Here is a 24,315-nt window from a genome sequence, read left to right as displayed (position 1 = left end):
AAAAAAAAAAAAAATGAAAGCACAACATGCCAAAACTTACAGGATGCAGGGGAGGAAGTGCTCAGAGGGAAATACACAGTGGCAAGTGGCAAGTGCCTACATTCAAAAAGAAGCAAGATTGCAAATTAATAGCCTTACTTTACAACTTGATGAACTAGAAAAACAAAAGAAAACAAACCCCAGAGCTTCCAGAAGGAAGGAAATAACAAAGACCAGAGAAGAGATAAATGAAGACATCAATAAAACTAGAACTTGGTTTTTTGAAAAGATCAATAGAATCAACAAACCTTTAGCTAGACTGGCAAAGAAAAAAGAGAGAAGATACAAATATCTAAAATTAAAAAAGAAAGTGAGGATAATACAACTGACCTTATAGAAATACAAAGGATTATAAGAGAATACTATGAACAACTGTATGCCAATAAATTAGATACCCTAGATGAAATGAACAAATTTCTAGAAAAATATGAACTTCCTACGTTGACCAAAAAGACAATCTCAGCAAAACCTATAAAACATGTAAATATTTAATCAACAATGCAAAGCTTCCCCAAAAAGAAAATACTTAGACCAGATGGCTTTACTGGAGAATTCTACCAAACTTTTAGAGAACAATTGATACCAATCCTTCTTAAACACTTCCAAAAAATAGAAGAGGAAGGAGCACATCCTAAGTCATTCTATGAGGCCAGCATTACCCTGATACCAACATCAGACCAAAATACCACAAGAAAAGAAAACTATAGATCAAGTACTTTATGAATATAGATGCAAAAATCCTCAACAAAATACTAGAAAACTAAATCCAGAAACATATTAAAAGGATTATATGCCATGATCAAGTGGAATTTATCCTAGAAATGCAAGAGTGGTTCAACTTTAGAAAATCAATCAATATAATACACTACATTAATAAAACAAAGGAAAAGATCCACACGATCATCTCAATTAAGCCAGAAAAGGCATTTGACAAAATCCAACAGCCTTTCATGATAAAAGCACTCAACAAGCTAAGAAAAGAAGGGAACTTCCTCAATTTGATAAGGGACATTTATGTAAACTTACAACTAACACCATACTCAAAGGAGAGCTTTTCCTTTAAGATCAGGAACACGACAAGGATGCCACTCTCATCACTGCTATTCCATATTGTACTGGAAGTCCAAGCCAGAGCAATTAAGCAAGAAAAAAATAAAAGGTATCCATATAGGAAAGGAAGAATTAAAACTATCCATTTTCACAGATAATATGATCCTATCTAAAGAAAACCCTAATTAATCCACAAGAAAGCTGTTAGAGCTGGAACAGGCTGCATAAATTCAATTATCACCATTACTAGCCCCTGCTTTTCCTCATGATGTTTCCTTTTTTTCCCTTCTTCTTTCTCCCTCCTCCTATTCCAGTAAGATTGACTAACGTTTCTCCTTGAAGGGTGGCAGAACAAATTGATAACCCTCAAGGACTAGGATTAACTCATTTGTGACACGACAATCATGACTAACGGTGCCAGATAACCTTCAAGAATTGCCAGTAAGAAGTTAGATCATCTTGGATGTGAGAAACATGACCACCGCGAAGAGAAACTATAATCCTGTCCATATAAAACCTTCAGCCAGTCTCCAGTTGGAGAGACAGGTTTTTTGGAGGTGCTCATTCCCCTCTGTCTCCTATATATTGACATAAAATAAAACCCCCTTGCTGCTCACCTCACCCATCTCAGTATTGGCTTTTGCGGCAGGCGGCTCAGATCTGCAATTTGCGGTAACAGAGCTAATAAATAAATTCAGCAAAGCAGTAAGACACAAGGTCAATATACAAAAGTTAGTTGGGTTTCTATACATCAGCAATGAGCATTCTGAAAAGGCAATTAAGGAAACAATTCCATTAACAATAGCATCTGAAAGAGTAAGATACTTTGAAATAAATTTAACCAAGGAAGTGAAAGACTTGTTCACTGAAAACTGTAAAACATTACTGAATGAAATTAAAGAAGACCTAAATAAATGGAAGGACATCCTGTGTTCATGGATTGGAAGACTTAATATTGTTAAGATGTCAGTACTACCCAAAGTAATCTATACATTCAATTCAATCCCCATCAAAATTCCAGTGGGCTTCCAGTGTATGACAAAAGTAGAGTTAGTAAACTAACACGTTTTGTACATTTTGTGTTAAAATTCATAGGAAAGAGTGTTCTGAAAAACGACTTGTGGAAGTAAAGTTGTTAAAGTCCCCTGTAAGCATGACAGGTGCTTGTATTTGTCCAATGGGTTGACAGAAGTGAGAAGGGGAGGGGTTCTAGACCAGAATGTTTATTTAGAAGACACTTTCAGATTATAGCCTTTGTAACAAGTATGCAGTTGATTCCATGCTGCTGTGTGTATAGTCAACAAACATAAGTCCTTATTTGAAACTTCTAGAAATAGTCTTCCTAGATGTTTAGAAGTGCACAACATATGTTAAGAAAGGATGTAAAATAACACCCTTTAAAAATTTTTTTCTGTTAATTCATAGGAATGGTTTTATTTTGGGAATGGAATTGTTAAACTTGATGTCTTAGAGGCAGTGTACTGGGTAGTGATAGGGGGCTGGGAAAGGAGGTGCAGAGGGAAGGGTTCTATGCCTGTAACTTAAATTCAGATTGTCTAAATATTGTCTTATATGTTCATTTTAGTTAATATTGTGGTGTATTAAAGGACAAACAAGTCCTAATGCCCAGAGTATGTTGAGAGGGGTAGGAGGGTGGGAAGGAAAGAATCATACCATTTCCGAAGTTAGTTGTATATGTTACTTTAATCATATAAGCATCATATAAGTGTTATCAAAATCTTCTACCAGTCCTATTTAACAGAAGTTGTATATTGCAATTTAAAATAATTATATAACTTTGTTTGAAAGAAGAATGCAGACATCTGATGTTCTTCCATTTTTCAATAGCACACATGGCATTTTATAAAGGTTGCATCTGCCTGGGGCTGATTAAGAGAAATTGTAAAATGTGCATTACAGGAAAAGGTCTAGAAGGGTTAATCCCTCTTTTTTTTTTTTTTTTTTTTTTTTTTGCTATGGTTATTATGTGGCGAGGACTTTGTACATTTGGGAATTTTTACAAGAAACTAATGTTATTATCTGGGGGCACATCTGGCCTCCCCATGGTTTCTCCTTTAACTGTAATGTAAAAGTAAATAGTTATAAAGCAGTATTTTCTCTTGAAAAAAAAAGAACTCCACTGGCCATCTTTGAAGAAATGGAATGCCAGTCCTCAAAGTTATATGGAACTGCAAAGTGTCCCAACAGCCAAAGCAACCTGGAAAAAGAACAAAGTAGGAGGACTCACACTTTCTGATCTCAAAACATACTCTAAAGCTACAGTAATAAAGAGCAATCTGGTGCTGGTATAACAACAGACATATAGACATCAGAACAGAACTGAGAGTTCAGAAATAAATCTGTGCATCTATGAGCAATTGAATTTCAATAAGAGTGCTAAATCCATTCAAAGGGGAAAGAGTAGTCTCTTTAATAAATGGTGCTGGGACAACTGAATTTCCACATGTGAAAGAATGACACTGGACCCATACCTTATACCATACATGAAAATTCACTCAAAATGGATCAAGGACATAAATATAGATAGCACTGATCTTAAACGGTCAGAGTGCATTGAGCTTCTGTTCAGGGTAATGGAAAAATTTGGAAATGGATTCTAGTGAGGATTGCACAACATGATGAACCTAATTAATATCGCTGACTTGTACATGTAACAAACATTGAAACGGCAACTTTAAAAAAAGGAATAAACACTCTGCAAAGCCACTCGTCTTACTGACAATAGGAAAATGGCAAGACACAGTGATTTGAGTCACTTAGAATTTGTCTGGTACTAAACCTGTCCCCAGCATGATCCAAGGCTCTGAGGGAAATCAAAAACAGAAGGGAAGAAAATAAATAGAGGAAATGATACTTCCAGGTCTGACACATACTGGTTGTGTGATTTTGGGCATATCATTAATTTATTAATTTATCTGAGCCTCAGTTACCTCATGTGTAAAATGGGGGCAATAATACTTACTTTACAATGTCATAATCTATTGGTGGGTGATAATTATCACAAAATTGATAGACAATAATTTAATAACTTAAGATCCTGGTGACTCTCTCTAAAAAGCAGAACTGTACTTTACTATTAATGATGTTAAAACATATAGAGTAGCTTATTGAAGAGCAGAGGTCCTGAAATTATCATCCACTTTTTAGCCAGTTCTTGATGATGGGAGCATGTGGCTGAAGATTCGAAGACAGAATCTGATAAACAGTGAAAAGATTCAAGTAGGAACTCAAATTCTCCATCTTTATTATAGGTAGTACCATTTTTCAAATTTAGTACCATTTCAGAGGATTTCATTCATTAAGGGGCAATTCCTATAAACTCATAGGAAACTCTTATTTGATTGGCTTGAAAATTAGGGTACCTAAGCATTAGTCAGCTTTTACTAGATTATGTTATATAGAAAACCTCACAAAGTTTTACTTCTCACTGATGTTGGCTAAAGGAGCCCTGGTGGCCCAGTGTTTAAGCACTCAACTGCTAACCGCAAGGTCAGTGGTTTGAAACCACCAGCCGCTCCAAGGGAGAAAGATGTGGCAATCTGCTTCTGTAAAGATTACAGCCATGGTAGGAAAGCTGGCAATGGGGAACCCAAGGTCGAGAAGGGGAGAGTGCTGACATGTCGTTGGGTTGGCAACCAATGTCACAAAGCAATATCTGTATTAATTGTTTAATGAGAAGCTAGTTTGCTCTATAAACCTTCATCCAAAGTACAATAAAAAATAAATAAATACAAATTAAAAAATAAAAAAAAGATTACAGCCTTGGAAACCCTATGGGGCAGTTCTACCTATGGGGTTGCTCTGAGTCAGAATCAACTGACAGCAATGGGTAATGTTGGCTATGGGCAGCTGTCGCTGTCTTCTCATTTCAGGACACAGATGAAGGGGCAGCTCCCAGCTAGAATTTGCCATTCTCATGGCAAAGGAAAAAGAGGGAAAAAATCTGGTGCAAATATTCAATGGCTCTAAAACGTTCTGCTTAGAAGGGACATCCCATCACTTGCACTCACCTCTAATCGGCCAAAGCAATTCACAGAGCTTGACATCCAAACTTAACAACTGGGTGAGAAACACACTCCTTCAACCGGCAAGCACCGCAAGTTATTTTTCAACAGGTGTAGCTATATAATCCTATTACTGGGAAGTAGAGAGCAATTAATTTAGAACAGTAATACAGTCCACCACAAGAAATGTCATGGATTCCCGGAAATTTAGTGTCCATCAAGGTTCCATATGCAAAGTCAAAAGTAACAAAAGTTTTGTCAAGTTTTCAAGAGACCACAAGAGACATAGTAAATATATTAATTAGTTTTCCACTTAAAGATTATGGTAGACTAATAAACCAGAGGAGCCCTGGTGGCGCAGTGGTTAAGAGCTAGGCTGCTAACCAAAAAGGTCAAGCAGTTCTAATCCACCAGACGCTCCTTGGAAACACTATGGGGCAGTTCAACTCTGTCCTATAAGGTCACTATGAGTCAGAACCGACTCAACAGCGCCTAACAACAAGAATAAACCAGACAGGACCCAAAGATATCTTTTACTGAGAGGATTTGCTTGAAGAGTTATCTAGGATTGATTAACCAAAAAAGCACCTTTTATAGACTTGAATGTTTTTAGACATTTGGAAAATGTTTAATTGACAAAAACAACTGCAAAGTCACTAAGATAAATAAGATGGGTAACAGTGTCAACCCTTGTTAAAATAATGGAGGTGAAATATCCACTCCTTGCTGCCATCCTTCCAGTACTTAACCCCTCTTCCACCGTTTTACTTCTACTCCCTGCTTTGCTCTTCCACAACTTCTTCGCAAGTCTACTACTGTCTCTTGCCTTCTCTGGGCCTTAACATATGCCTCTCCCCAGCCCGTCCTTACCAACTGGTATTTTTTTTTTTTAACTTTATATTGAAGTATGGCGTCCTTGTGACCCCCTTTAATCTCCACTTCCCCACACTCCAAGGGCAATGACTATACTTATTTCTAACACCATAGATGAGCTTTGCCTGTTTTTGTGCCTGGCTTCTTTCACTCAGTATTAGATTTTTGGTGGTAGACCATTCATCCTAATTGATGTATAGAGTTCCATTGTGTGAATATATCACAATATATTTATCTGTTCTAATCTTGATATACATTTGCATAGTTCCCAATTTGGAGCTACTATGAATGAAGCTACTGTGAACATTCTAGTTCAGGTATTTTGGGGAAACTCAATTTATGGATTTCTTTAGATACATACCTAGGATGGGAATGACTGGGTCATAGGGTCTGTGTATACTTAGTTTTCTAAAGAGGTTGTACCATCCACCCAATTTTTAATAAGGCTTCACATTTTTTATTCACAGCGACCTTAACAGTTTGCAAGTTATTTTCAACAGAAGCAGACTTAGAACTTAGATCTCTGATTCCAAGCCCAGAGCTTTTTCCACTCAGTAAACTCTAGATCCTTCTATACTACTTTCCCCCAAATTTTGTTTTCTTTTTTATTTAAAGCCTCACAGGTTGCACAGAAATATGGTCATTCATGTGCCGTTCTTCGCAGGGTATTCTGCCTTAAAGAGGGTCAGCGGCAGGGGCAGATTAATCAGTCAGCTTGTATGCACCAGTTTGCACTGAGCAAGGTACGTGGGCTTAATCGTATTTACTTGCTAATCTGTGGTGAGCAATTTCACATGGGTTTCACCACATCTTTGATATGGTGATGGGCAGGTGAAATTGTGCACTGCAGATTGATGGGAAGGCACAATTGGGCCCGTGCGTACCCTGCTTATTGGGTAATGCAGTCCTGGAGTGGAGACTTAAAATAATGATTCTAATTGTGGACTTACAGGTTCCAGAAAAGATCAGTCAGTAGGAAGGAATGGAAAAGAGGAGAGAGGAAAATAATTTCAGTCAGGGGCAACTGCTCAAAAGAATTACTCAAATCCCAGATGGCTGTCTGATCTGAACAGAGCCATCCCTGAGGATACATAATAGAAAGCAGAAAGCTCATGTTTTATCATGCTAACTTCGGGGCAAACACATTGGAAAGCTATTAAACCCTCGCTTCTCCAACCTGATACACAGGAACCACTTCAGGGATTACTTTGTGAAGGGTAGCACCAGAAGGAAGTCTGAGAAGTTGAACTAAATCACAACCCTCTGTTTCAACCCAGGAACCCATGAACAGAAACCTTCGGCCGCCCTTGTGAAGAAGATCTGCTGTATTTGAGCTAGGCATGCAGAAACTAAGTAGAAAAAAACTGAGAAAGATGACAATGAAAATCAAGCCCCGACCTCCCGGCTGCCCACTCAGATGCACATCCGTTCCCCAAATCTGTGTTGTAATTACAGAGAAGTATTTTTATATATTTAGATATTTGTAATTTATCATGGTCTGGTGCCTGGATTTGAATGCAGCTGAAGTTGAGCGTACTAATTAATTGTGAAACACTCCAATACTTGAATTTAAAGCCTCTTGAGCCTAATGTGCAAATTTATGTGAAAATTAGAAATGCATTGGCACATTTTTTAACCAGAACTGTAGCACTCTGTCTAGTCAAACAGACTGCTCATTTGCAAGTTGTCTATATGCAAAGCATTCTGCCCCTGGGAGCCGAAAATCTCTTTCGCAAGTCATCTGAAATTTGAAAAAAGCTTTGTTCTGAGTCTGCCCTATGCTCTCTTCACTTTCTCTTTTCTGCTTCCAGCAGTGTGGGCAAAAGGCTAAGTATGGCTTTCACCTGGCGAAGCCAGTACCAAGCATGGCCCCAAACATGATGGTCACCTTGGAAAACCTGTTTGACTTAAAAGCAGGGTGTCTAAATATGCCTATCTTGAGCGTCATGCATCGGCCTTGCACTGCAGCCTTCCAAAAGTTTAAGAGAATTTTTAACTTGTAAACCCTTCCTCCTAACCCACAGGTTATCAAATTTTCCTTCGGAGACCAGACGGTGAAATAAAAGAGGCTATTTGCTGTTGGGTCCTAAACTAGCTTTCTGACTTTCACGGTGTAATGACTGAGGTTCAAATAATCCAAGGCAGAGACTGAATAGAGTGATCAATCCTGCACATGGGTCAGGCACGCCTATTCTGCACTCCACCTCACCAGGTCTTGGGGGAAGAAGAAGAGATGCAGAGCTGACAGGTGCCAAGGTGCAGCAGCAGGGGGAGCATTTGGCTCATCTGCCCTGCGGCTGGCTGGCACCTAATCTAAGAAATGAGCCACAGGTCAGTTCCAGAAGATGCATGGATGGGACCAGCAGGGCAGGGCCAAGTCAGCACACACTTAGGAATGGGTGAAGAGGCTTCCTATGGGAATTAACCTAGCTAATCATTTAGCTGTTGTGGGGCAGGGAGCAAAGACAAGAGAGACTCCCAGGAACTGGCAGGGAGCCAGGCCAGAGCTAATGGTAAGCAGACCATGGAAGATAAGGCAGATGGTGGAGCGTGACAGTTAAAGAGGTACACTCCGGGGAGAGGAGTTGCATCAATAATGAGTATGAATCACGGCCACCCTTCAGGAGGGGCTCCGTTTTTTCCCAGTAGCTCAATCCCAGATTAAAAGGACATTATCCCTAGGCCCCCAACAGCCTGGACATTTAACTTTATTTATCTCTCTCTTCAATGGTCTTCTCCCTTTCCCATCGCTCATTTTGAGTCAATTCATGGCAGGGTAAATTTCCCATGTGGAGTTGCTCTGTAAATGCTGCCATCAGTTGGGACCAGTAAGGCCAGTTTTCACCAGCTTGGGTACAACTGTCTTCAGCCTGACATTGGCATTCTAAGATTTTGCTACTCAAAGGACAGTCCCTGGGCGAACATCATCACCATAACCTGGGAGCTTGTTAGAAATGCAGACGCCTCCACCCCAGACTTACGAAATCAGAATCTGCATTTTAACAAGAGCCGCAGGGGATCACGTGCACTGGGTTTTGAGAAGCTCTGTTCTCAAGCTCTGTGCCCTGAGTCTCCACCAAGCCAAACCTGCTACTTTCTGTCAATAGTCAGTGAGGTGAGTTCCAGCTTTTTCAGTTACTAGCTGGGTAATCTTGAATACATCCTTTAATCTCCTCGGCCCTCAAGTCCTCATATGTAAAGTGGGGATGAGAATACTACTTAATTTAAGATGTTTAAATAAAATAATAAGCTGTAATTTTTATAAATTGTGAATCATGATAAAAATATTCAATTCTATTCTTATGCTTCGTTCGACTCAATCATTGGATTATAAATTCTTAAGAACTAGGACAATCTCCTCTTCTTTTTTATCTTCCCTTTAGCCCCAACTACGATCTTCTGTCTCTAGTAAGGTTGACTATCTGACATTTATGAAAGTGTACCTCCTTTGGAAACCCCCTTCACAAAAAGAAATTTCTAATTTCAATTCCTGACTCCAAGCACAAAGAGATCCTGTCACTTTGACCTAATCCTGTAAGGTTCATTCCTCAAAATAATGGGATTGTCTCTGTCTATAAAGCACTTTGTTACTATGGCGACACATACATAATTGCATGGGTAAGTCATTGAGGGTGGTTCTACGAGCAGATTCCTTCCCACTAGACAACACAGAAAGCATTCCATCCTCTTAAATGTTACTCGTCCGTAGGTTTGTATCAAGGCCCTGGACGTTTTTCAGACTTAAATGTACTTTATGAAAGCTACAGACCAAATTACAGGGAGACAAACTGATACGGGAGGAAAACAAATGGGCAAGGAAATTCAAGATCTGAGTTCCAGTTCAAGGCCTGTCACTAATTTGCTGTATAACTTAGCCCAGGTCACTAGCTTGTCAGAGAGAGTCCCACTTCCCTCATATTTAAGAGGAGACGAGTGAACAATATGCTTTCTAGCAGCTCTGTTCCTACAATGTTCCATAATATTTTGAGTTGATTTTAAGTGTCATTTAACTAAAATTATTAAACAAACCTTCCCAGCATTAAACGTTAACACAGCTCTTTTTAGATGGCACAGTTTATTATCATGCCAATAAATGATTAATTATAATTCTCTGCCTGGACCAATAACTTTGCTGGACTTTTATGATTCATAATTTGTGCTGTGTTGTAATATTACCTCTTGAAACTTACATTCTAGCATTTACTGTTTTTTATTGCTTCTCTGAGGTGGTTTATTGAAAGAGACATCAAGTGACGTGTGTCTAGGAAGGGTTTAAAAGTTTGACGTGGTTGAAATAAGTATTACTTATCTTGACTTGCAGCTGAGCCGGAACTGGGGGATCTGTGCTTCTCTGAGCATGGCCATTTGGACAGCAAACCCAACAATGAGTAATTTGACAAGCTGTTTGCCCAATGCAACAATTTGTGATGGTACATCCTGTGTGCTACCTGAGAGTGATCCCAACTATCTTCTAAATGTAGTCCTGAGTACCACCCTTACCATCCTGTTGGCTTTGGTGATGTTCTCCATGGGCTGCCACGTAGAAATCAAGAAATTCCTAGGGCACATAAAGCAGCCATGGGGCATATGTGTTGGCTTCCTCTGTCAGTTTGGAATCATGCCCCTTGCAGGATTCATCCTGTCACTGGCCTTCAACATCCTCCCTGTCCAGGCTGTGGTGGTACTCATCATGGGATGCTGTCCCGGAGGAACTGGTTCCAACATCTTGGCGTATTGGGTCGATGGCGACATGGACTTGAGGTAAGCTATCTAAACCTCAAAATATTCCAATTGCATCGAGTTAATCTTTTAAGAAGCCTATGGCATTCTGAATTTCCAACTGATCTGCGATTGGTTTAAAATACCATTAAGGAGTTAAACAAGGAGAAGATAAACCCATTCCCTCACCAACCCACGTAGTTGCTTAGCTATAGAATTTAGGGGTTATTTTTTGTGTTTGTGTTTTTTAATCTAACTCAGTTAACAGGGATTTGGGTAACTGCTGTTTATCTCTGGGAAAAGATTCAAAGTTTTTCAAAAAAACAAATCTTTCCCAAGCCACAAGCTGCAGCTGAGAAAGTTTTCTCCGTTGGTATCAACAAAAAAAAAAACGAAACGAAACTTTTTGTGTCATGATGAAGAGTTCTGAGTGCAATCATGGAATCAAACTTTTCATTAAACATCAGAATCTATGGTGGGACGATGGTCAACTCCAGTTATTTGGGCAAGCTTTTTCTTGGTATAAAACCTAAGGAAGAATTCTTGCATTTGTTTTACCTATATTTCTATTAAAAAGGAAAAAAAAAACCCTATGGCAGGTTTTTTTTTTTTAATTATGCTTACCTTGCTACAAAATAAACAGAAGATGGTTTCTGTGCTTCCCACAGAGTAATCTAAATTGCAATGTTTGCCCAATTCATCCTGTACCAGTCTGAACTAGTAGTGGGAAAAAAAAACTAATAGAAATAAGACGAAGCATTAATGTGACAAGACTGCAGATTTTAATGCTGTAAGTTGAATAGACAAACGTCTTTTTCCTTACCTCACAATTCCTCATTTCCTGTGAGAGGTATGCATTTCTGCAAAACACCCAGGTGTTAATGTAACATGTGCTTATTAAATACTGTACAGTAGGCAATCAGCCCCCTTAATCACCAGCTACTGTACTCAGAAGAGAGAAGCTCAAAGCAGAGAAATGGAACCACCGCAAAATGTAAAACCGTGTTCTGCATTGATCAAGTGCCTCGTGAGCAATTGCCAGCCGGGTGTCTCATCTTACCTAGTGCTGATTTCTCCAGAAGCTTTAGAAAAGTCATGTAATCTATGTTTTTTTCACATGACTTATGTTTCACAGAAGGGAATACTGTATCTACCCTGCAGTAGATGTCTTAAGGAACTCCTGTTAAAAAAAAAAAAAACAAAGGATTCCAAGTGCTATTGAGTTAAGTTAAACCTGTGAACCACAATATAGCAATAAAATCTTTTTAGACTTCAACTTAGTTTGACCTAAGCCTAGGCAAACAGAAGCGAGCCTTCTAAAAGCTAGCAGCCACTCAGTGGAGAGGAGAGAGGAGTGAAGGCAACTGCATATGGGGCTTTGACCTGCACTAAACAGCTTTTGCATTATATTTGTAATGTTTTAACAAAATCAAAGTGTCTTGTGCCTCAACATAATGCCACACATTATGTAATCCAGTAGCAAGATGGAAATATTTGTGTGATGCTGGGTTGTTTGGCTGTTGAAGTGGATTTCCTTCTGCAGGCTAAAGCTGTAAATTCTAATCTCAAAACTCCAAGTCAAATGTTTATGTAGTTTTAAGGAAATCTTACTTCTTTTGAAACGGAGATGATTACGTAATTGGTCTGCCTAGCCTAACAATCCCTGTACACTGTAACAAAAAGATGAATAAATAAAAACCAAAAGAAGAGTGTGACACCTTGGTAGCAAACATCCAGCTGAATCAGTTTATATACTAAATCCCTCTACAAATCAGAATAAGCCCTGTAATGGGACATAAGATACTGAAATGTTTAATTTTAGTTGTATAAACAGTGCGCGCCACAGATCCCTTGTCTTGCAAAGTACACATAACACCAACATCTCTGCACTCTAACAGTTACCTAACTAGAGCAACCTTGCTGATCCAGACTCAAACGAGACCCAATAAAAGATTTTGCGCACCAAAAATAAATTCCACTTAATCTCATAAACTAACCTCACTGGGGACCTACTTACTTTTCTAATTCTAAAGTTCTATTATGCAATTTTGCAATACATAGAGGATCAGAAACAGGAAAATGGGGAAGAGGAATAAGGAGGCAGTCATGAGTCCAGCAGCAGCAAGTCGCCCGAAAAGCCTGACCCCAAGGGAGAAGACCAAAATGCCAACAACGCAAAGAAGACGCTCACAAAGCTCAGCAGTCTCTGTTTCATCTATTTTAGGGACAAACAACTCTCTAAACCCAATAAGCCCAGAAAACATCATTTATTTTAGCACAGCAAATAATATTTATTGCAATGACCTCAAATCACCAAGAGGAGGTTAAATTATGTTACTATGTAAGAAAATGACAGTATGATTTTTATATTTTAGGAAAAAAATTGATCAAATATTTCTTTGAAACAAATTAAGTGGATAAAACTGCAGCTATTGGGAAACAGTTTTCCAGTGGGATAAAGGATTTTTTATTCTTCTGAAGTGAGTCTCAGCTAACTGAAGTCCATGCTAATTTGTTTAGATACAATCCTATCTACCATTTATGTTTCAAGTCCCGTACCCTTGGAACTTTATCTTCTCCATCCCCACTTGCATTCTAGCAATGGCAGTGAAGATATGGTTGTTTAGACTAATCAGCATCTGTGCTACTTGAACTAATACTACACAATGCCAGCAAAACAACTCCACCTGGATGTGGTTCCTGGAAAAAGAAAGCAAAACATTTCCTCCTACGCTCTATCATCTCCTCTGAGCGTAGGAAGCCATTGCATTTTGAAATCTCTAGTGACTAAAAGAAAGAAAAGGAAAAAAAAAGACAGTTATCTCTGCTCATTGAAATACAGTTGAAAGTGATATTTCAATTCCTCCCAGTCTGGAAATTTGCTGCTTGTGAATCTGATCTGTGCATAGATATTTTCACCTAAGTTATATCTGTTCTGTGGATATCTTATGCACAAAATGTTTCAGGGAGAAATGAAGGTGATGTTTTCAGGTAACTGTTGTGGCCAAGGCTCATGGTTCGGGTGACACCCACGTCTTTGCATATGCTCAGTTACAGCTCAATAGCATGTCACTCTTCCTTAGCAGTGACCTCCGCCGTATCATGAAAGGACTTTTTCTCCTCATTTTCCTTTCTTTGACTTACTCTTTGGGGAATCCCTTGCAGATGTGTCCTCTGCTTATTTTTCCCAATTTCACCATTGTCACCTACTTTTGACACTCTTTTTTACTATTTTCTAGATTTTCCTACTGCATCCTTGTTCTTAAGCCAAGTATTATTAGATTTTTTCATCTTCCACTTCAGTGCTATTATTTTAGTGGTTCAAGATCTCTGACCCTCTTGCTTATCACAAATCCAAAGCAACAGCTCCCATTTCAACTTCATAAACATCCATTTCCTCTCTATTCTAACAGAACTAACCCAATACCATATGACTTTTTCCTTTATCTTCCCTCAAATTAATCAAGCTTTCTTTCTTTCATGTAGCTTTTATTTTTATTTTGCTCGCTAACATTTATTAGGTACTATTCGGTGCCATGGGGGCATTGGTGATTCAGTGGTAGAATTCTTGCCTTCCAAGCATGTTGCTATGATGCTGTATAGGTTTCAATGGAGCTTCCAGACTAAGACAGACTAGAAAGAAAGGCCTGGCGATCTACTTCTGAAAATCAGCCAAAATTCAGCCAATGAAAAGCATATGGATCAAAACAGTCTGATCCGAAACCAATCATGGGTATGATACAGGACAGGGCAGTATTTTGTTCTGTTGTGCGTGGAGTCGCCATTATGGGCCATCCACAGTGCTATGTACTTTAAACACATTGACTGACAGTCCTCTGAGGTCAGTACTATCAGTTTCTGCATTTGACAGATGATAAAATTAAGGTTCAGAAACTTGACCAAGGTCACAGAGTCAATGCATGTCAGAGTCAGAATCTGAATTTAGACGAGGCTCTTAACCATTGTGTACCTTATCTCTATCACTTATCACTTCTCCTGTTTCTAGTAATACCTATAAACATTTCTATTGATCCTTCAAACTTGGTGTTTCCCTTCTAATATTATTATAGTCTTTTGCATTTTTTATTACACTGACTTCACTGGATTCCCCAACATTCACTGAATCCTAATTTATTCTTTTATTTCCAAAAAATTTCTCCTGGTAGTTAATGTATTTTTATGAAAATCACGCACTGCTTGTGCATTTGTTTGCCAGCCAAGCACCTTTACGTTTACATAAATAACGAGCACGTTTTACGTTTGTTTGCCAACTGCTCCTCCCCCCGCCCCGCCCCGTGAGGTGTTTTTGTAGGCGCCACTACGCCGATTTTTTTCACTTTACTGTAAAAAACAAAAAAAATTAGCATAGCATGTTATTTATGTAAACATACAGTAATACAGCTAAGGCGAAGAATTAAAGCCCAGAGATTTTTTAATTTCTTGCTCAGTAGTATTTTCTTCATTTCAATATAAATTCGTGGTAGTATTTTTATTGTTCACATCCATGCCCCTGATAGACTTGAATTTTTTTTCATGTAAAATGATTTTCCGTTTTGTTTTGTTTTTTTTTTTGCTAATTTACTCCTCCACATGACTCCTTAAAATTCTTCATCTGTGAATCATTTTTAATCCTATTTAAAGTGGTTTTATTTTGGTCTTGTATTTGTTCAAAGAGATTTGACTTCAGGCTACCCATTCTCTTGCTTTTATTCAGCTCCTCATGGTCAAGATCACCCACTAAATATAAACCATTTCCTTCCCCAACTCTGATCTTGTCCCTTCTCTGGATGCACAGGAATGAAAGTAATTTTATGATGGGGATAACTTTAAATCCATTCTAACTTATTTTTAAAAAGAAACTAGAGAATGACAAAAGAAGGGAAAGAGGGAAAATCATTTACAAATCTCAGCACTTTAATTATAAGGAGTACAAAGCACTATTGGTAACAGATTAACCGATTTTTCAGGCTCTAGGATGCTTCCTTAGCATCCTGTTTTATATCTAAACTAAGTTAACCTATGACCATAATAGATAGACTGAACCTCTTAGAAAACGTTTTAAACACATCTCTAGCATTGGCTATTATTGCAAAGTTTTAGCTTTCCTTAGCATAAACCCATAGCCGTCAAGTTGATTCCAACTCACAGCAACACTACAGCGCAGACAGAACAGCTCCATAGGATTTTCAAGGCTGTATGTAATCTTTATGGGAGCAGACTGCCACATTTTTCTCCGGAGGAGCAGCTAGTGGGTTCAAACCGCTGACCGTTCGGTTAGCAGCAGAGTGCTTAACCATGGTTCCCTCTTCCTTAGCATAGGGTATGTTTTATTTTGGGGAGGACAGTGTAAATATTTAGTATTTTCCTTTAAGTATGCACATAATACCTTTAAGAAACCACTACTTTGATAGCTGTTGGGGAAGGGTCCTTTCCAAACAATTGCTCTTAGAGCTTCCTGCTTCTCAGTTATGTTGTAACACCAACGTATGGCTATACAGAGAATAATAGTAACTCTCTCCTAATGAGTGTTCTAAGTAGGGCACATCATTAGCTCATTTAATCCTCACTGCCTATGAGAGAAACAAAAAAAAAAACAAACCCGTTGCCATCCAGTCAATTCCAACTCATAGCCACCGCACAGGACAAAGTAGAATTGCCCCACAGGGTTTCCAAGGGGCGGCCAGTAGAGTCGAACTGGCAACCTTTTGGTTAGCAGCTGAGCTCTTAACCACTGCACCACCAGGGCTCCACCTCTGAGGGTAGAGACTATTATTATCTTTATTTTACAGACAAGAAAGCTGGCACACAGAAGTCAAGTAAATTGCCCAAGGTCACATAGTATGTAGCAATACCTCTTCAGAGGTAAAAAAAAAAAAAAAAAAAAAGGCTTTTAACTGCTTTGTTCCACAGGCAGAGAATGTGCCCTGTACATGATGCAATTTGAAGGGGACCTCGAAGACCCACTGACCAAAAATCTCTGTCTTTAGCTTTAACAGTGCTGAAAACAGCATCATTTGATATTGATTGCTCAAAATCAAAAGCCAAAATCCACTGATTTAACCAAAACCTACTTACTTGGCCATATCCACTTACTAAAGTATAAATGCTCTCAGGAAGAACAATAGCAAACCCTGATTCTTCTGAACACGTATTTGGCAAATTTCTTAGCAACTTACTCACTTCTAATACTCCAGGCCTACGGTGCCTGCCTACATGTTTTCTTCGGTTTTATAAGTCAGTGTCCTCTTCTTTTCTCAAGCTATAGTATTTTGGCCCATAATTTGTCTGCTTTAAGGAAGGACACTGGAGGCCTCCTCCTTCAGATATGCATTCTCCTCCAAAGGCCCATCTTGGTGTAAGAGAGGCCCAACTTACATCAACTGGGCCACAAGAAGCCCACGGAAATCTTGGCTGGTATAAATGTGTCTGCCGTTGTCTGAGCAGAAGTTCAAAGGGTGGCACACCTGGGCACTTTGTACATTGCTTAATAATAGGTTTAAACTGTTATGAAATATCTTCTTTGATACTTTAGAACAAATGAGGAGAGAAGGACGGCACATAACAAAGCAGGCTGACACCAAAAACAGACTTTGCTGTTTCACCAAGGCCATCCTTGTACAAACTTGTGCACATGTCTATTTCTGCCCATCACACCTGATGGTGCTATTGGTTGTAACAGTCTTTTGCAGGGCTTTCTATTCACAAAGCAAAAAAATGAAAAGGCTCTTACCTAGAAAGCCCAAGTGGACATGTCACCTTACCTCTTTCTTTTCAGCATCAGCATGACCACATGTTCCACACTGCTTGCCCTGGGAATGATGCCTCTGTGTCTCTGGATCTATACCAAAATGTGGACCGATGCTGGGACAATTGTCATTCCCTATAATAGCATAGGTAAGTCATTCTTCTGCAAGATTTTCTAATATCACCCTCCTTCTCTTCTGCTTTTCCCCTACTAGGTTTTCAAACAAGGCTCAGACCCAGCTATTATTTACTATTTCCTTGCATGAGAGGTGGGAAACCCTGGTGGCGTAGTGGTTAAGAGCTACAGCTGCTAAGCAAAAGGTCAGCAGTGTGAACCCACCAGGCACTCCTTGGAAACCCTATGGGGCAGTTCTACTCTGTCCTATAGGGTCACTATGAGTCGGAATCGAAAGCAACACGTTTTTTGTTTTGTTTTGTTTTTTGCATGAGAAGCAGTTATGTCCAGTGAAGATCTCATTACAAGTAATCTCTGCATTTGAATGAGAGTTGGCAGAATCTAAATTCCCAAACTTAATCCCATGGGAGAACCAGCTTTTCCCTCAATTCAAATCACCAGAGAGAGGGACCAACTTAAATAATCCCCTCCTCCCATATCAATCTGAATTTGAGGAGGCTTAGGTTACTAGTGCCCAAGAGTTTCCATTCTTTCTCTCATCCAGAGTTTAACTGCTATTGTTAGCTGTCATTGGGTCGACCTCTGATTTATGGCTATCCCATGCACAAAAGAACAAAACGCTGCCTCATCCTGCACCATCCCCATGATCCGTTGCGATCAATTGCAGATCAGACCATTTCTAGTTAATGGTAATGGGAGTTTGCACCCAGATACTCAAAGTTAAGAAATTAAAAAAAAAAAAAAAATTAAAAAAAAAAATCTCAACTAATGATTTTTAAACCAGTGCACTATAGGGTCGCTTTGAGCTGAAATCAACTCAACCCGCAACGGGTTTGGTTTTTTGTGGGTTTTTTTGGCACTTAGTAAGCAATAAGGAGTATCAGAATAGGAAACTACCAGATGAAACACATTGTTTATAACACTCAGTTGTGCACCACATCATGATTCAAAAGTTCATTCAGTGGCATGGTCCACATTCCATGCCCTGGAGCCTGATTTGCTAGTTGTGACTCTGCTCTACTCATTCATTTCAACTCCTAGATGTTCTCTCCCATACCAAAGACCAAAGGAGCCTTTTTTTCTTTTCTTTTTCTGAGATTTGGTGGGAGATTAAATTTTTGGTGTAACATGGGGATGAGAATCAAGAGAAACATAAGATAGCTCCTGGCATACCCAAACAAGCCATTTTCCATACAAATATCATATTAAAAATGAAATGTTTGTGAAAAAGTATATCAGTACCAATCAGGTACATTACAAGCTAAATAGTTTTGTTCAGCTAACCTTGGAGACAAGTAGCTCCCTGATGGGCTACGTAATGGTGTGACTTTATCATTGAAGGGTGCATATAAGCAAACGTTAAAGGATCACCCAGCAGAATGTTTGTAAAAGGAATTCCTGCTGGGGAGAGAAGTTGGACCAGCTGACATCTAAATTCCTTCCATTTCTAAGAGAGATTGTTTCAGTGATAAAACATGACTCAAGGTCTACACAAATGAAATAGAACAAATTACTGGAACACTAATTGGGGATGATCTGTACTCTAACATTTTCATGTACTCCCTTCCCTCTCTGCAAGTCCTACCATGACCAGTAGGTAAAAGAAATGGTCTTCCTTGACATACTGTTCTTAGTATTTTCCTGCATAAGTTCCTTCTACTGACCCCTGAGGAATGCCTTCATATCACATACAATCTCCTGAAAATAGGTTTTAGAGTGACCTTCCATTATCATCTGCCTGTGTCTCATGCTGCTTAACTTTCTTGCTACTCCTTCAGTAGACACCTCTCTTAGAGTTAAAGAACCTGCCTGCCAAAGGAGTTTGAATTTTATATTACTTATTGTTTGAGAAAAGAATTTAAGCCTAAAAATATTCTCCTCTTGACATTCATTCTCTTTTAGAAAATGTCCCATGGCAATATTGGGTAATTCTAACTATAGTGTGAATGCCTTACTTCACATTCTTTAACATGAGTAAGTTTTGAGAAGAAGTTGTTAGGTGTCATTGAGTCAGTTTTGAATCATAGTGACGACCCTATGTACAATAGAACAAAATACTGTATGGTCCTGTGCCATCCTCACTATCATTTCTATGGTTGAGACTGTTGTAGGAGCCACTGTGTCAATCCTTATCATTGAGGGTCTTCCTCTTTTTCGATGACCAATCTACTTTATCAACCATAATGTCCATCTCCAGGGACAGGTGTCTCCTGATCACATGTCCAAAATACATGAGACAGAGTCTCACTATCCTTGCCTCTAAGGAGCATTCTGGATGTACTTCTTCCAAGACAGATATATTTGTTCTTCTGGCAGTCCACGGTATTATTCAATATTCTTCACCAACACCATAATTCAAAGGCATCAATTCTTCGGTCTTCCTTATTCCCTGTCCAGCTTTTGCATGCAAATGAGGCAAGTGAAAATACCATGGCTTGGATCAGATGCACTTTAGTCCTCAAGGTAACATCATTGCTTTTCAACACTTTAAAGAGAACTTTTGCAGCAGATTTGCTCCATGCAGTATGTTCTTTGATTTCTTGACTGCTGCTTTCATGGATGTTGACTGTGGAGCCAAGAAAAATGAAATCCTTGACAACTTCAATCTTTTCTCCATTATCATGATGTTGCTTGTTGGTACAGTTGTGAGGATTTTTGTTTTCTTTCTATTGAGGTGTAATCCATACTGAAGGCTGTAGTCCTTGATCTTCATCAGTAAGTGCTTCAAGTTCTCTTCACTTTCAGCAAGCAAAGTTGTGTCATTTGCATATCACAGGTTGTTAATGCATCTTTTTCCCATCCTGATGTGTTCTTCTTAATATAGTCCAGCTTCTCTGATTATTTGCTCAGCATACAGATTGAATAAGTATGGTGAAATGATACAGCCCTGATGCACACCTTTCCTGATTTTTAACCATGCAGTATCCTCTTGCTCTGTTTGAAAGACTGCCTCTTTGTCTATGTACAGGTTCTGCATGAGCACATTTAAGTGTGCTGGAATACCCATTCTTCGCACTGTTATCGATAATTTGTTATGACCTACACAGTCGAATGCCCTTGCATAGTCAATAAAACACAGGTAAACATCTTTCTGGTATTCTCTGCTTTCAGCCAAGTACCATCTTGATATCCCTCATAGAATAATATCCTTCACTCCACATCCTCTTCTGGATCTGGCTTGAATTTCTGGCAGTTCCTTGTCAATGTACTGCGGCAACCATTTTTGAATTATCTTCAGCAAAATTTTACTTGCCTGTGATATTAACAATATTGGTTGATAATTTCTGCCTTATGTTGAATCACTTTTCTTTGTAATGGGCATAAATACGGATCTCATTCAATAAGTTGGCCAGGTAGTTGTCTTACAAATTTCTTGGCATAGACGAGTGAGTGCTTCCAGTGTTGCATACATTTGTTTAAATATCTCAACTGGTATTCCATCAGTTCCTGGAGGATTGTTTTTCACCAATGCCTTCAGTGTAGCTTGGGCTTCCTTCTTCAGTACCATCCACTCTTGATCATATGCCACCTCCTGAAATGATTGAACATCGACAAACTGGTTTTGATACAGTGACTCTCTGTATTCTTTTCATCTTCTTTTGATGCTTTCTGGATCATTCAATATTTTGACCATACGATGCTTCAGAATTGGAATTCATGGCTTGAATTTCTTTCTTTAGTTCTTTCATCTGGAGAAATGCCATGCATGTTCTTTCCCTTTGGCTTTCTAACTCCAGGTCTTTGCACATTTCATTATTATACTTTACTTTGTCTTCTCGAGCCGCCCTTTGTAATCTTCTCTTCAGCTCTTTTACTTCATCATTTCTTCCATTTGCTTTAGCTCTTCTACATTCAAGAGCAAGTTTGAGAGTCTCTTCTGACATCCATTTTGGACTTTTCTTTCTTTTCAGTGACCTTTTGCTTTCTTCATGTATGATGTCCTTGATGTCATTCCATAACTCGTCTGGTCATTAGCGTTCAATGCATCAAATCTATTCTTGAGATGGTCTCTAAATTCAGGTGAGATATACCCAAGGTCATATTTTGGCTCTCGTAGATGTGTTCTAATTTTCTTCAGCTTCAACTTGAACTTGCATATGAGCAATTGATGGTCAGTTCCACAGCCGGCCCCTGGCCTTGTTCTGACTGATGATATTGAGCTTCTTTATCATCTCTCACCACAGATGTAGTTTATTTTATTCCTGTTCACATGTATAGTCATCATTTATGTTGTCAAAAAAAAAGTATTTCCAATGAGTAAGTCTTTGGTCTTGCAAAATTCTACATGAAATCTCTGACATCGTTTCTATCACCAAGGCCATATTTTCCAACTATTGATCCTTCTTTGTTTCCAACTTTCACATCACCAGTCACTATCAGTGCATCTTGATTGCATGTTTGATCAATTTCAGACTGCAGAAGTTGGTAAAAATCTTGAATTTCTGCATATTTGGCATAAGTGGTTGGTGCGTAAATTTTAATAATAGTTGTATTAACCGGTCTTCCTTGTAGGCACATGGATATTATCCTATCACTGACAGCATTGTATTTCAAGATAGATCTTGAAATGTTCTTTTTTACGATGAACATGACACCATTCCTGTTCAATTTGCCATTCCTGACACAGTAGACCATATGATTGTCTGATTCAAAATGGCCAATACCAGTCCATTTCAGCACACTCATGCCTAGGATATTGATCTTCAAGCATTTCATTTCATTTTTGACAATTTCAATTTTCCTTGCTTCATACTTTGTACATGCCACGTCCTTATTAATGGATGTTTGTAGCTGTTTCTTCTTATTTTGAGTTGTGCCACATCAGCCAATGAAGGTCCCAAAAGCTTTACTCCATCCGTGTCATTAAGGTCGACTCTACTTTAAGAAGGCAGCTCTTCCCTAGTCATATTTTGAGTGTTTCCAACCTGAGGGGTTCATCTTCCTGTCCTATATCAGACAATGTTCTGTTGCTATCCAAAATGAGAAGAGTTTAAGAAACAAGAATAAACTTTACTTACTCACCCTTTTCCCCAGGTCTATTCTCTTGGAAACCCTTTTTCCCAGGTCTATTCTCTGGGGCAGTTCCACTCTGTCCTATAGGGTCACTATGAGTCAGAATCAACTCAGCGGCAAAGGGTTTGGTTTTTTGGTTATTCTCTAATCTAACCTTCTTGTGGCTGTTTTTTCTAGTCTTTTAGTGAAGAAAACAAACTACCCGACTGCTTCACAGAATATTATCATCACTTTGTAGATGGGGAAATTGGGGCTCAGAGTAATTGTTTAATCTTCCCAAGGTCACTGGGGAGTTGGAAACAGCCCCAATCTACTCTCCAATCAGCTCTGTGGGAAGGTGCTCTCAACATGTGGTGATGATTCAATAAACACCCAGATGAGCTAATATATGGATGGGGAAGAATGTGGCATGTATGATTGGTACCACTAAAAAAAAAACCACTGCAGCAACTTGTTATACCTACTTCTTTCCACCTCACATTTTTTAGTGTCTGTGTACCAAGAACTTTATATCCATTTCATCACTGAATTCTCAAAACAGCACTGTGAGGCAGACATATTCATGTCAACCCTGTGTGTGCAGAGTAGAACTGCTCCATAGCATTTTCAAGGCTGTGATTTTTCCGAAGCAGATCACTGGACCTGTCTTCTGAGATGCCTCTGGGTGGGTTTGAACTGCCAACTCTGCAGTTGGTATAATTCAACCCATTTTGCAAATAGAGAAACCAAAGCTCAGACAGGTTAAATAATTTGCACAGTGCTCAAAGTTGTGAGTAAAGAAAGGTTCGACTGGAGTCTGTCTCTACCACGTGACTCCATTCACTACTCTCTTTCATTCTCTTTCTTTCTACCTTTCTTTCCTCCTCTACCTACTGGTTACAGAGCAAGCTGTGACTTCAAATGTGTAACTCAGAGCAGATACATTTTCCTCTAAACAAGCAGGCATTTTGCACAGAGAGCACAGACATATGAGAACTAAGTAAAATGAACAGAGCCTGGAGGAGGGGGCAAAAAGGGAGATTCCTAGCCCACGGAGGAGTAAAGAGTTATAACAACCAACTTCTCCAGACAGAGTGTCAAAAAGTGTGAAAGGTGTCTTTTCCAGTCAACTTCAAATGCCTGAAACATGTTCTCTTGCCTTATTTGGTCAGAAGAGGCAAAACATTTCTGCCATGGATTTCAGCGGTGATCCTGACGCTTATCCTGTTTTCTTGGGCTGCCCCAAAGAGATAAGGATTCTTAGCAAGAGAGGCCAAACAGGGCAGATGGACTGCCTGTTCACCAGACCCAGCTCATTTAAAATAGATTACCAAAAACCAATCATGCTTACATGCCAAGCACAGCATTTGCACCTAGATTCAAGCTAGGTACAATCAAGTACAACAGTACAATCAAGTTGCATCAAAATGATTTTAATTTAAGGCTAATAAACTTCACATAATTTAAGGAATGGTCTAGAGACCCAGGAGAGGGAGTCTCCTTCCAAAGTAGCAAGAAAGAAGGATGCCCAGAGGGGTATTTCTCTGGGGGCTTTTATCAATATTAACTGGTATTACCTGGTGGTGCACTGGTTAAGAGATCGGCTGCTGAGAGGTCAGCAGTTCAAATCCACCTGCTGCTCCTTGGAAACCCTATGTGGCAGTTCTACTCTGTCCCGTAGGGTGGCTATGAGTCAGAAGTGACTCCACAGCAATGGTTTTTTTTTTTGTTTTGTTT

The 24,315-nt window shown here is 39.1% G+C and overlaps 1 protein-coding gene across 1 annotated transcript in view; it reads left to right on the top strand.

Annotated features, from left to right (window-relative positions):
- Window positions 1-10,365: 10,365 nt before the first annotated feature.
- SLC10A2 (solute carrier family 10 member 2) overlaps window positions 10,366-24,315 on the top strand; it is a 21,830-nt gene continuing 7,880 nt past the window's right edge. Inside the window, exons 1-3 of the mRNA XM_004384187.3 lie at window positions 10,366-10,748; window positions 17,482-17,600; window positions 19,489-19,511. Of these exons, the coding sequence (XP_004384244.2) occupies window positions 10,372-10,748; window positions 17,482-17,600; window positions 19,489-19,511 (519 nt within the window). The 5' untranslated portion in view covers window positions 10,366-10,371. The remainder of the gene's footprint in view (window positions 10,749-17,481; window positions 17,601-19,488; window positions 19,512-24,315) is intronic.

Source organism: Trichechus manatus, unplaced genomic scaffold (genome assembly GCF_000243295.1).
Source record: "Trichechus manatus latirostris isolate Lorelei unplaced genomic scaffold, TriManLat1.0 scaffold00118, whole genome shotgun sequence".
NCBI classification, from domain to species: Eukaryota; Metazoa; Chordata; class Mammalia; order Sirenia; family Trichechidae; genus Trichechus; species Trichechus manatus.
This window is presented reverse-complemented; position numbering and strand designations above follow the sequence as displayed.